Here is a 13,403-nt window from a genome sequence, read left to right as displayed (position 1 = left end):
CATCATGCTCATCCTGTCTATCTCTGCCTATAACCCTACCTATAGCACGACCTAAACCTCGTGTTCTAACCATGATCTGCAAATCATGTAGAACACGTATTTTTTTTGGATCAAATAAACTATTCATATAATTATTTCAAAACATACACAACTTTCTTTATAAAAATAAAACAATTTTATTTATAAAAAATAAGACTAATTTAAAAAAAATTATTTCAAAACACACACCACATAATTTATAAAAAAATAAACAACTTCAATTATAAAATAAAACACAACTAATGTAAAAATAATTAATTAGTAAACATCCACAACTTAATTTATAAAAAAAAACAACTTCATTTATAAAGAAAAAAACACAACTAATTTAAAAACAAATAATTAGTAAACATACACAAATAAAATTATATATAAAAATAAAACAAAATTAATTATAAAAAATTCAAAACATACACAACTTAATTTATAAAAATAACCAACTTCATTTATAAAAAAAGACTATTTAAAAAAAAAAGAAATTCCAAAACACACACAGCTTAATTTATAAAAATAAACAACTTCATTTATAAACAAAAAAATACAACTAATTTAAAAATAAATAATTAGAAAACATACACAACTAAAATTATATAAAAAATAAACAAAACTAATTAAAAAAAACTTCAAAACATACACAACTTAATTTATAAAAATAACCAACTTCATTTATAAAAAAAATACTATTTTAAAAAAAATAAATTCCAAAACACACACAACTTAATTTATAAAAATAAACAAGTTCATTTATAAACAAAAAAACACAACTAATTTAAAAATAAATAATTAGTAAACATACACAACTAAAATTATATAAAAAATAAACAAAACTAGTTACAAAAACTTTCAAAACATACGCAACTTAATTTATAAAAATAACCAACTTCATTTATAAAAAAAATACTATTTAAAAAAAATCAAATTCCAAAACACACACAACTTAATTTATAAAAATAAACAATTTCATTTATAAACAACAAAAAACACAACTAATTTAAAAATAAATAATTAGTAAACATACACAACTAAAAATATATAAAAAATAAACAAAACTAATTAAAAAAATTCAAAACATACAAAACTTAATTTATAAAAATAACCAACTTCATTTATAAAAAAACACTATTTTACAAAAAACAAATTCTAAAACACGTATTTATTTATAAAAATAACCAACTTCATTTATAAAAAAACACTATTTGAAAAAAAAACAAATTTCAAAACACACACAACTTAATTAATAAAAATAAACAACTTCATTTATAAACAAAAACACAAATAATTTAAAAATAAATAATTAGTAAACATACACAACTTAATTATAAAAAAACAACTTCATTTGTCACAAAAAAACCAAACATAATTTTTTAAAAAAAAATTCAAAAACATACACTACTTAATTTATAAAAATAAAATAACAACTTAATTTATTAAAAAAAACAAAACAAAATTTTTTAAAGAAAATTCCTACTTCCGGAAGAACCACTTCTTCCGGAGAAACTTCTGGAAGAAGTTGTTTCGGAAGCTTTCCAGAAGAGGCTCTTTCGGAAGAACCAAACGTTCCAGGTCTGCCGCGTTTTCCCCATTTTTTCCGACGACGTCTTCTACCCTAAGGTTCCACTATCCTAGGCTAAATGCTACAAGACCATTGGACATTAAAGGGGAGGGGAGTTAGGGGAGACTAACCTTGATGGCAAAAACGCAGCAACGGCGGCTAATCGGAAATGGCAGCAAGAAGGCGCGGGTCGCGAGGAAGAAGAAGGAGCAAAAGAAGAAAAGAGACAAAGCAGAATGGTGTCTTTCGGGAGCTCATTGCTCTTTTTTTAAATTTTAATTAAAGGGCAAAATGGTCCATTCACTAATTTGATGGGTGCACCAGCAATATTGTTGGGTGCACCTAGCATGTCCCGTCAAGTTTTATCAAATCCTCTCTACTTTTTGGGGTCAGATTTATCTCATTTTTTTGTTGTTTTCAACAGAGCTAGTATCATTGGATTCTTATGCACAGAGGACCTATTTCCTTCAATATTTTTATCTGCAACCAACATAGTTTTGGCAAGACCATTTGCACTGCAATCCTCTATGGCTAAAGTTACCTTCTTTGCAGTTGTTTATTGCTTAAAGCTAACTAGCCTCTTGAGGATTTCTTTTGTGAAAAGCTTATTCTCCCTTGCTTTGGTCTCTAAATCTGATGCAAGATGGATTAGGCCAGGGAGAAACTCCAGAGAAATAGGCAAAGAATTAGACTAGTAACTGGGTTTGTAATATCTTTCATGCCTTTCACTATTCTATCATGATATTTGTCGAGTCTTTACATCCCTGAAAATACAGATCTAGTGACAAGTGTAATTCTTAATGGCTAATAGTCTAAGGTAAAATATTCCCTAGTAACAGAATGATAATAAACTATTACAATTAAATATTGATTTGTCACTAAAACGGATACAAGCATCAGTGAGAAAATGTCTGCAATCTTTCCACGAATTGGGCCTTTTCTTCACGAGAACAGGTCAGCAATTGCTAGGGGCACCCAGCAACATTGCTGGTGCACCCAGCAATTTTTAAAAAACCCAAAAATGCCCCTGTACTTTTTCCTTATATAAAAACTTTTTTTTTCATTCTTCCTTTTTGCTTTCTCTCTTCTGCATTTCCTCCACTCCGGTGCGCGTTCTCTCCATTCTGGTGCGTTTTCTCCATTCTGGTGCTTGTGCTGTGCGATTTTTGTCGGTGTTGGTTGTGTTTGTGCTCTTCTTTGGTGTGATATTTGTCAAGTAAGGTACGTAGCTGGTTTGTGTGGTTGATTGTTTATTTTTGGTAGTAGAATGGTGTAAGTTTGGACGCAAAAAATTTTCTTCCGGGGAAGATATTACAGCTGCGGAAGAAAAAAACTTCTTCCGTGGAGTCTCGTGGAAGACGTCTTCCGTGGAATCTCACAGAAGACGTCTTCCGCAAGACTCCACGGAAGAAGCAGTCTTCCGCAGTTGATATTACTACTGCGGAAGACTGCTTCTTCCGTGGATTAATTTGTTTTATTTTATGATTTTTTTGTTTTAAGATTATTTTGAATGTTATTTTGGTTAATTCTATTTGAAATTTATGTGAAACATAAAAATATATTTGTTGGTTGAATTGTTGATTTTTTTTTGCCTAGGTTGAGGTATTTTTTGGTTAAATGAGCTTTGTAGGTTATAATTTTTGAATTATGTAATTTAAAGTTGAATTTGGTTATGTATGTGTAGATTAAATATTTGTGTGAGGTTGTCAAAATGTTCAAATTATTTAGTTGAATGTTGAATCAGGTGATAGTTATACTTTTAATTAAGATGGACGAAGATCAATGGGCATATTACAGTGCGATGTCTGAAGAAGTTGATATGGATTTTCAAAATGAAGAAGATTGTGGTGTGAATGAAGCACATGTTGATTGTTCAGATGCTTTTAATACTTCTTAGGTAATCATGTCAATCAGTTTTAATTGTTTGGTCTAATGTATGATTTGTGTAAAAATTAATATGTCGTGGTTGTGTCCTAGGTCTTTGAAACCCGAGAAGATGTTTTGAAGTGGGCTCGAACGGTTGCCCATGAAAATGGTTTTGTTGCAGTAATTATGAGGTCTGATACATATACTGGCAGCAGAGGAAGAACTTCATTTGTCTTAATTGGGTGTGAAAGGAGCGGTAAGTACAAGGGTAGGAAGAAAGAATTTGTTAGAAAAGACACAGGTACTAGAAAATGTGGTTGTCCATTTAAGATTCATGGAAAACCAGTGCATGGAGGTGAAGGTTGGGCGGTGAAGCTGATATGTGGGATTCACAACCATGAATTGGCGAAGACCTTAGTTGGACATCCATATGCTGGGAGATTGACAGATGATGAGAAGAATATCATTGCTGATATGACGAAGTCGAATGTGAAACCAAGAAACATCCTGCTAACGTTGAAGGAGCACAACAGCAGCAGTTGCACCACAATCAAACAAATCTACAATGCAAGAAGTGCATACCGTTCTTCAATCAGAGGAGATGACAGTGAAATGCAACACCTAATGAGGCTCCTTGAACGTGACCAATACATTCATTAGCATAGATTGAAGAATGAAGATGTGGTGCGTGATTTGTTTTGGTGTCACCCAGATGCAGTTAAGTTATGTAACGCATGTCATCTTGTTTTTTTGATAGACAGTACCTACAAAACAAATAGGTACAGGCTCCCATTGCTTGACATTGTGGGGGTGACACCAACCGGGATGACTTTCTCTGCTGGGTTTGCATATCTGGAGGGTGAGCGCGTGAACAATCTTGTATGGGCATTGGAACGGTTTCGAGGCCTTTTTTTAAGAAATGATCGCCTTCCTGTTGTTATTGTCACAGACAGAGACCTAGCCCTGATGAATGCTGTGAAAGTTGTGTTTCTGGAATGTAAGAATTTGTTGTGCAGGTTTCACATAGACAAGAATGTGAAGGCAAAGTGTAAATCGCTTGTTGGTCAGAAGAATGCTTGGGACTACGTAATGGATAGCTGGGGTAACCTGGTAGATTGTCCTTCGGAACAGGAGTTCCCTGAGCACCTTCAAAGGTTTCAAGTAGCGTGTTCCCCGTGGCCAATGTTCATTGACTACGTATGTGAGACATGGATTGTCCCACACAAGGAGAAATTTATCTTGGCCTGGACGAATAAGGTTATGCACCTAGGCAACACAACAACAAATAGGTATTTAAATGTTTTATTATATTAGTCAAGTTTCTTTTAATGATTTTTTGGAACATTATTGTTATTAATTTGTCTTCTTTGTTGTGTGTTTTAAATGTAGGGTTGAATCTGCTCATTGGTCTTTGAAGAGGATATTACAGAATAGCGTTGGAGACCTCTGTAGTGTTTGGGATGCAATGAACAACATGATGATGTTGCAGCACACTGAAATTAGAGCATCATTCGAAACAAGTACACATGTTGTTGGTCATGTTTTTAAGAAAACCTTATACAAGAGGCTTCTGGGAATGGTGTCAATGTACGCTTTAAATGAAATTTCTGTTGAGTTTGAGCGTGTACGTCATTTGAAAGACAATGTGTCTTCTTGTGGGTGTGTCTTGAGAACCACGCTAGGTCTTCCTTGTGCATGCGAGCTACAAAGGTATGAGGGTGGCAGCATCCCACTGGATGCAGTCCATATGTACTGGAGGAGACTTAATTTTTCAGACCAGGGGCTATGTGAGGCCGAAGTGAGCATCAAGGAAGAGATGGGTAGAATATATAAAAGATTCAATGAACTTGATGTTTGTGGGAAAGTTACTTTCAAGAGTAAACTCCGAGAATTTGCGTTTCCCGATGAGACCTCTATGTGTCCTCCTCCAACACAGGTTAAGACGAAAGGTGCCCCGAAAAAGGTAATGAAAAGAAGCGAAAGATCGACAAAGCGTGATCCATCTTATTGGGAGTATGTTGATGTTTATCATTCGGTTCAAAACAGCAACACCTCAATCAGACCCAGTGCATCATCTTTTGCACCACCAAAGCCAGCAAAGATGATCCCCATGTTAGATCAATTTCCGCTATTTATGCATGGTTTCATTGAGGATGTTGTTGATGTGAAAGCGGATGGTAATTGTGGATATCGGTCAGTTTCCGCTTTGTTAGGTATGGGAGAAGAGTGTTGGGCCATGATGCATAATAAATTGATTAAAGAACTTGGCAAATGGTCGCAAGACTACATAAAGATCTTTGGTGGCACGGAGAGATATGAACAGCTAAGGTTGTCCCTACACGTGGATGGGTTATCCAAGGTATGTGTTTTATGCTTTTTAAAAATATAAGTAATGTTTACATGACTGACACGTGTATTTGTTATTTGATTTAGGTTAGTATGGACAAATGGATGGATATAACAGATATGGGATATGTAATTGCGTCAAGGTAATACTTGTATCATTGTCACGACAACAGAGCTTCACATTTTTTCCTCTCAGAAGTCGACCACCGGCCAATTCTGCTGCGCACCGCATAATATGCGTCGGCCATGTGTATGGCAGTCATTTTGTTCAGGTCCATTGCAAATTCGTTTACTCAGATAATTTCAATTATTGAATGTGTTGGTTTGTTTGTTTAACTTATTATTGTAATTTCACTTACAACAGGTTTTTCTGAAAGATCGTTGTCCCTTACCGCCTATGGCATTGTTGTGGTCAAGCAATGCGTATCTGGAGGCAAAACAATGGCCAACTGCATATGTAGGTAGAATGCAGCAATACTTAAGCCTAATGACAATTAATACAACACATGTAGACCTAAGCGGACACTGAACTTGTAATATTTATGTATGTATATGTACATTGGATTTATGTTCATGTAATTAATCAATTGTTCCGTGAATAAGTGTTACTGTGTCAAATTGTTATATTTGTGTTGAACTGAATGGTAGTTATATGTTTCTAATAAGCCGAAAACCAACTTTTTTTTATTTTTGGTGCCTTCGTTTGAGGTGCGATTCGATAGAACAGGGTGCTGCTTTTATTTTTTTGGGTTCCTTGACGTGCAAACATGCCAAATAGCGGCCCTGGACAGTCTCAAGCGGCTCCCACATAATTTTAAAAAAAGCCCGAACAGGAGTACTTAGGCATGTTTCTAAAAGGCACAAATTATTTTATCTTCTTTATTTTATATATTCAAATGTCATTATAAATGTGACTCATGTGTGTGGTTTATATTTAAATTTCAAACAATATATTTATAGAGAGACAAACAAAAATCATAAATGATGTAAGTAAATGTGTTTTATGACATACATAAACAAATACAAAAATTAATAATCTAAGTACAATAAAAATATAAATCCTAATCTATGCGGCGTCTCTGGCGCGGCCTAAGACTTCCATCTGCGGTGTCGCCTCTAGCTCTCCTCAGACAACGAGTCATGCTGTCATGTAAGTCAGTGCCCTCAGTGACCATCCTGAGGTTGATGACCCGCTCCAAATCCTCAACAATCGCTCCTAAATCCTGAGCCATCCCCTGACATCCTTCACAGTGAACCTATCACAGTCAAAATAACAAAGTCAGTATCACATTTTAAAAAAAATTAAATTATGAAAAACTACAGAAGTTATGCTTACCACTGAATGCGTAGAGAGATCGGTCGCGACTAAAACCTCGGGGATGGGTGGCTCGACGAACTCCTCATGATGAGGGGGAGGCGGATGTCTCGGCGCAACAGTCTCCTCGGTCCGCGTGACGAATGGGTGCGATATCCGAAAAAACCACTCCATGTAGTCTGCCGCCACCTATCCAGGAACTACACAGAGCTCCCCTGAAGGCACCAAATGGTCTGGAAAATTCAGCCACCGGTCATCTATATCATCACCCGTCAAAGAATCACAAACCGGCGGCGGAGGGACCGTCTGAAGGTAGCCAAACTGTCGAAGAACCCGCCAGTGATGGGAAGGTGTAGCCTCCTCATGACTGACCTCAAGAAGCTCCGTCAGTAGATGAATGGCGTCTGAAGTAACAAGCGACTCGAACGTATGCAGCGCGCTAGTGATGGGAAGGTGTAGGAGTGACGCCACGTCATCCAATGTGGTCGTCAACTCGCCTACTGGCAGGTGGAACGTGCTAGTCTCGCGATGCCACCTCTCGACGAAGGCGGATATCAGTCCAGGATTAGTGGTGATAACAGACACCTGATCAGTGGACTCAATCTGGTGCCAGCAATCAACCCTTCGATCTCAGGCACTGGTCTCCCAATTTTATCTACTTTTCTACCGTGGGAGACCAACTTCAGATCGGGTCGTTCCTAAATTGAATAACAATTTACAATAACATGTATATAAAAAACAATCCAACTACAAATAATTTTTATGTAATTAGTCAACATTAAAAACTACGTACCCGTCCACTCCAGATGTTGTGTGCGACATGCTCAGCAAATCGGTCAAAATCGATGGGTCGCGTGGTCCACCGGGGAAACCCTCATCTGCAGCAGGTGACCCCAAGCTCCCATCAGTAGCCACTCCCTCTATCTGAACAGCATCGGTGGCGCCTGTAATCTCTGGGGTGGCATCAGACACATGAGGAACATCCTCATGCAACTGAGGCACATCCTCAAGTCTCTCTGTCACGTCCTCACGCAGACGAACCTGTTGTCTACGTGCTGAAGCAGTAGGTCTGCGATGCAGAGGAACATCAGCCTCATGCGTATCCTCACTAATGCCTCTACCTCTACCAGCTCCTAACGCATGACCTAAACCTCGTGTTCTAACTATGATCTAAAATCATGAAGAACATTTATTTTTTCTGGTCAAATTAAATATTTAAATAATTGGTAACAAAGCTTTGTCATTACAAATTTGTTCAAACACATGTTTTGTATGTTTCTTAATAATTTGGTCAAATTAAGTTTTCAATGTTTCTTGACAGGTTGCAGCCTATTAGATTAGATTACACAAATTTCTTTTCAATATCAAAATAAATTTAGAAACAGAAACTTTGTTTTCTTGTCTCATATTTTTTCTTAATTACAAGTGTAGCAATAGTCTAATAGTTGTATATTAGTATCCTAACTTACCTTTTTTTTTCTTAACCCTCTCATTCATCAGGGAAAAAGAATCCTAACTAATCCACATAATTTATGCAGTGTATACAGTCATTTATACATCCTAACCAAATGACAGCAAATAACAATTCAATTTAGACATCCTAACCAAATGAAAGCAAAATACAATAGGTGATGTATCAAAATTAGGGAGTTTGTGTAAGTTAAATACCATATACACTTTGTAATAGCAAATAAATGAAAAATAATAATTACTAATATCATTAAATTGGTGGTTCAGACAAAATTTTCAAAAAAAATAACCAAAAATCACAAAAACATGCTCCGCGGAAGACGTTTCGAATGTTCTTCCACGAGAAGGAAAACTTGCCTGCGGAAGAAGTTCCACCAGTTCCTCCGCGAGCAGGAAATGTTGCCTGCGAAAGAAGGTTCCGCAGGTTCTTCCGCGGGATCCGCGGAAGACATAGTTCTTCCATTGGAGCCCACGGAAGAACCTCCGGAACCATCTTCCGCTGGATCCAGCGGAAGAACCTTCGGAACCTTCTTTCGCTGGAACGCGCGGAAGAACCTTCTCCCCTTTCTTCCGCGGGTTCCCGTGGAAGAACTCCTTCTTCCACTTCAATATCCAACTGCCCCTCCCACATGCGCGGAAGAAGGTTCTTCTCGCGGAAGAACCTTCGTCTTCAACCTCAGCCACCACACATCACTCGTGTCGTCTATCCTACGGCCATTAACGCTTCTAAATGAAGACACAAGGTTAGAACACTAACCTGAATGGCGGAAGAAACGAACAAAGCTAGTCAATGGAGGATGCCAATACTTGTGGAGGAGAAGGGAACCAAATTTCAAAGCGCGGAAGAAGAAGCTTGCCATTGTATACACAGAAGACGAACCTTTTTGGAAGGAAGGAGAAGAACGAAACCAAGGAAGAAGGAAGAAGAAACTTGCGGGGAGGTTGTTGGGTGCACGGGAGAAGAAGGAAACCACGGAAGAAAACGTTTTTTAAAGTGGAAGAAGAAGAAAATGTTTTTTTAAAAATATATTAACTTTTATTTTTTAAATGAAGGGCATTTTAGGAAGTTCATTCAATTGCTGGGTGCACCTAGCAACAGCCGAACAGGTCTTGCCCATCTTGACTTCCTGTATTGGGTAGTTTTGGACTTTCAGACCCAACTTCTTGTAAATGGTCCTTTGCTACAGACAGGGCCATATCAATCTTCTTGTTCTTTTTTTTCTTTTTTTTCATGGGTTTCAGACGATATACACCCCTATGCCTTTGTATCTTCTACTTTTATATATTCTTGGTATGCTTTATGTATGCAAGAGCATATGCAAGTTTTGTTCAACAAAAATAGTTTAATTTTGTCACACTTTCTTATGGTGCTTAACAAAAATCTCCGCCTCTGTCAAATTTAAACCATTGACTATTTTGTGTATTCCTTATGATCCAACTTCTACATAAAAAAATATTATGTGGGAAGATGTAGCTATATCAGATATATTAAAAATAATGTACCCAAAATTATTAAACTTACAAACATGATTGCAAGAATAATTGAGCATATGCATAAAGACGATTAAGATGATTTGTCCGTGAACAATTTGCTATTGTTTGGTCAACCTTATCCAAAGCATGATAGCCTCTGAAGCAATATTGTTCACTTCTTTGTGGTTGGAAACGGCAAAGGATCACTTGATTTTGTTGGATGACTGGCTTAGTCTGTTTGGCATGAGAGCCTGGATAGCACTGGCTAAGAAGGAGATCAAGTATGAGTACAAGGAAGAGGATCAGATGAACAAGAGCCAATTGCTTCTGCAAATGAACCCAATTCACAAGAAGATCCCAGTTCTCATCCATAATGAGAAACCCATTTGTGATTCCATCATTATTGTTGAGTATATTAATGAGGTTTGGAAGGAGAAAGTTCCTTTCCTACCCTCAGACCCTTATAAGAGAGCTCAAGCCAGGTTCTAACTTGATTTTGTCAATAAGAAGATAAGTTTTAGTGCCTAATTTTGAATGGTTTTAACATCGATCCAATTTCTTCTTAGGTAAGAATACATCTTGATTCAAAATTGTCTTTTTTTATATTGTTTTTTACTTTTTGTTGGATCAAAAGTTATCAAGGATTAATTAACAACATGATGGGTGATAAATTTTTAGGACAAAACTTACATATATGCCAAAAAAAATTGAGCAATACTTGAGTCAATTATTTTGTACTTGTATTATCAAATTCTCAAATTAGAAAAGGATATTTAAAAGTTTTTTTTTGTTAAATTAGTATGATACATCACATCATGAAGGAGTTAGTTACATCATATTACGAAGGTAAATATACTAATACTAATTCATTTTCATTGGTTAAAAAATGAAATGTTGGAGATCTGACACCGATCAGTAATGAGGAAAAAATAATGTATATAAGTAGTGGCAACTATCATTTTACTAATCGATTTTGTAGGATTGAGTAAGTTTAAACTTATTATTGCAAAATGGTATCAGAGCCTATTCTAACGAGTGTTGTTGGACCTATCGTAACACCCACTATGGGGTCACTATTGAACAAGACACAGATGTCTAGTCTTACAAACTTCATGCAAGAAATATCCAATCCTCAGTGTGAAGGATGTGTGTTGAATATCTTACATCGACTAGTGATAAGTCCAAAAAAGTATATATGAGCAGGAGGAAATCCTCACCTTATAGGTCAATGTGTAAGAGTTGAGTTAAGCTTAAGCCCACTATTCTAACTAAAAGTAATATATTAATAATGATTCATTTTCATGTGTTAAAAAATGCTTGTTGGTGATGTTGCGGGGAGGATATGGGCTGGAAAGAGAGAAGAGATTGAAGTGGCAAAGGAGTTAGTAAAAGGCTTAAAGGAATTGGAGAAGGTTCTTGGAGGCAAGCCTTATTTGGGATGACACATTTGGGTTTGTTGACATTGCTCTGTTTGACAAAATTAAATTTGTTTGGATGATATTAATCAAAAATACTTTTGCATGTGTAATTACTAAAAAGGATATGAAGTTTATAATATAATGCTAATTATTTTTCTATTTCATTTCAATATTTTTTTTAAGATGAACTTATTTTACACATATCAAGAAAAAATAATAAATAAATAAATAATAGAGTAACAATTTTATAAAATTAACCTTATGTCATGATTAATTCATTTATGGATTTTATTGTTCATCATTAATAATATAAGGGATATAAATGTAAAAGGATAATTGATGTTACATTAAAAAACCAAGATGATAATTATTTTAGGATAATTTTTTTTCTCATAAATGACAATTATAATGAGATGAAGGGAATAAAATAATATTTCTATTAATTATTAAATAAAACTTATATTTATAACATAACAATTGAAAACTTATGAAATTATACAAGAACAAGTCACTTACTAGAATAACAAAAACTAAAATCCCAATAAATTAACGTTGACAAATCTATCCCTAAAAAAAATTAGTTTTCAAAAATGTAAAAAGTGAGACAAATCCATCACACCTTCAATTATACAACATACGGGCAGATATATTTAGGAAATATATAAACTTAATTAGTTAACATCAATAGCAAGACACATACCTCAACAACACATTAGAGTTAGAAGTTTCTTATTTTATTATTACATGACTTGAAAGTATGATTTGTCACTTTTTCTTTGACGTCTATTATAATTATATAGGTGGTCACTAAATGGACGTCTATTATAATTATATAGGTGGTCACTAAATGAGCAATGAAACTATAAAGCATCATAGTTCTGATTGTTAGACCTCTCATGTTTATTTTTTCCTACTTGTTGATGATCTATTTAAGATTTAAAAAACTGATTTTTTATTTAAGGACCTATCATTGCCTTGCCTCCCCTTGAGTCTTGATTCTTTTGTGATAAGTTAATATTATAAATATAATTATAATACATTATAATAAATATTTGTAATAACAAAATAAAAAATTTCGAAGTCAAATGTATTGTTGGTGCATATATTTTGTTATTAATGTCCACTAATTAGATTTATACATTTTGTGAATATATTTCTCAATAAGTTATATAATTAAAGGACAAAAATATCAATAAATTGTTAAGTTAAGGACGTATTTGTAAGTAACTTTAGTCTCTAGGTCCACGTGAGCATCAATTTTGTGACATTTTTTTCCCTACGTATCACGTAGACAAGTTTCCTAATGTTAACAAACGAAGTAATTAGTAGGACGAATAACTCTCATTTTTTACACTTTCGAAGACTAAATTTTGATTTTTCATCTTTCAAGGAGAAATTTGTCAGCACCACATATTTTTATGGACAAAAATGACTATTTGCAAAAAAAAAAAAAAAGAATTAACTGTTTTTCATTAAATTCTCCAAACTGAAAACGGAAGTTTCAAAAGGAACCCCACCTTGCATCCGCATCAAACTCTGTTTAGAGTGAAACCTTGGTCAAAAAATGACGTTTGGAGGCAACTAAACATGATGCACAACTGAGTTTGATAATCCAAAAGCATATTGGAAGAGCTCCAACGTTGAACCAAACATGCACTGAGTCTATTCCTTCAAACTTTTTGGGGCAGGAGAATGTCGAGGAGGAACATTGTTGCAGTGTTAGACTTGGTGTTAATCTAAGGAATCCAGTGGAATAAAACAGAAACTTCAATAAAATTTCTTATAATTTTGTTATCAAGTCTTCAAAACAATCACGTGGACATTTTATAAAATTCCAAAACATATTTAAACTATTGATAAGAGTTGAGAAGATGAAATTTCAGTTAAAACCATACCTCTACGGAAGATCATTTATTTTGAGCAA

At 34.9% G+C, this 13,403-nt stretch overlaps 1 protein-coding gene and 1 pseudogene across 1 annotated transcript; both read left to right on the top strand.

Annotated features, from left to right (window-relative positions):
* The first annotated feature begins 3,643 nt into the window (after positions 1–3,643).
* LOC106794361 (uncharacterized) lies at positions 3,644–6,177 on the top strand. The gene is made up of 7 exons (XM_014761616.2): positions 3,644–3,939; positions 4,237–4,353; positions 4,474–4,611; positions 4,847–5,255; positions 5,334–5,816; positions 5,891–5,946; positions 6,168–6,177. Exons 1-7 carry the CDS (start codon positions 3,644–3,646, stop codon positions 6,175–6,177), a joined length of 1,509 nt encoding a protein of 502 aa, XP_014617102.2.
* A 4,031-nt stretch (positions 6,178–10,208) lies between these two features.
* LOC100778438 (probable glutathione S-transferase) lies at positions 10,209–13,219 on the top strand (annotated as a pseudogene).
* The last annotated feature ends 184 nt before the right edge of the window (positions 13,220–13,403 follow it).

The sequence above is a fragment of the Glycine max genome, chromosome 9, assembly GCF_000004515.6.
Source record: "Glycine max cultivar Williams 82 chromosome 9, Glycine_max_v4.0, whole genome shotgun sequence".
Lineage (NCBI taxonomy): Eukaryota > Viridiplantae > Streptophyta > Magnoliopsida > Fabales > Fabaceae > Glycine > Glycine max.
This window is presented reverse-complemented; position numbering and strand designations above follow the sequence as displayed.

Bases quoted from the DNA above. Each gene is read 5' to 3' on its own strand.
- LOC106794361 (XM_014761616.2), top strand. From the start codon at position 3,644: ATGAGGTCTGATACATATACTGGCAGCAGAGGAAGAACTTCATTTGTC. The intron at 4,354-4,473 runs GTTTCGAGGCCT...TTTGTTGTGCAG, and splicing joins CTTGTATGGGCATTGGAACG to GTTTCACATAGACAAGAATG. The intron at 5,256-5,333 runs GTGAGCATCAAG...GTTACTTTCAAG, and splicing joins AGGGGCTATGTGAGGCCGAA to AGTAAACTCCGAGAATTTGC.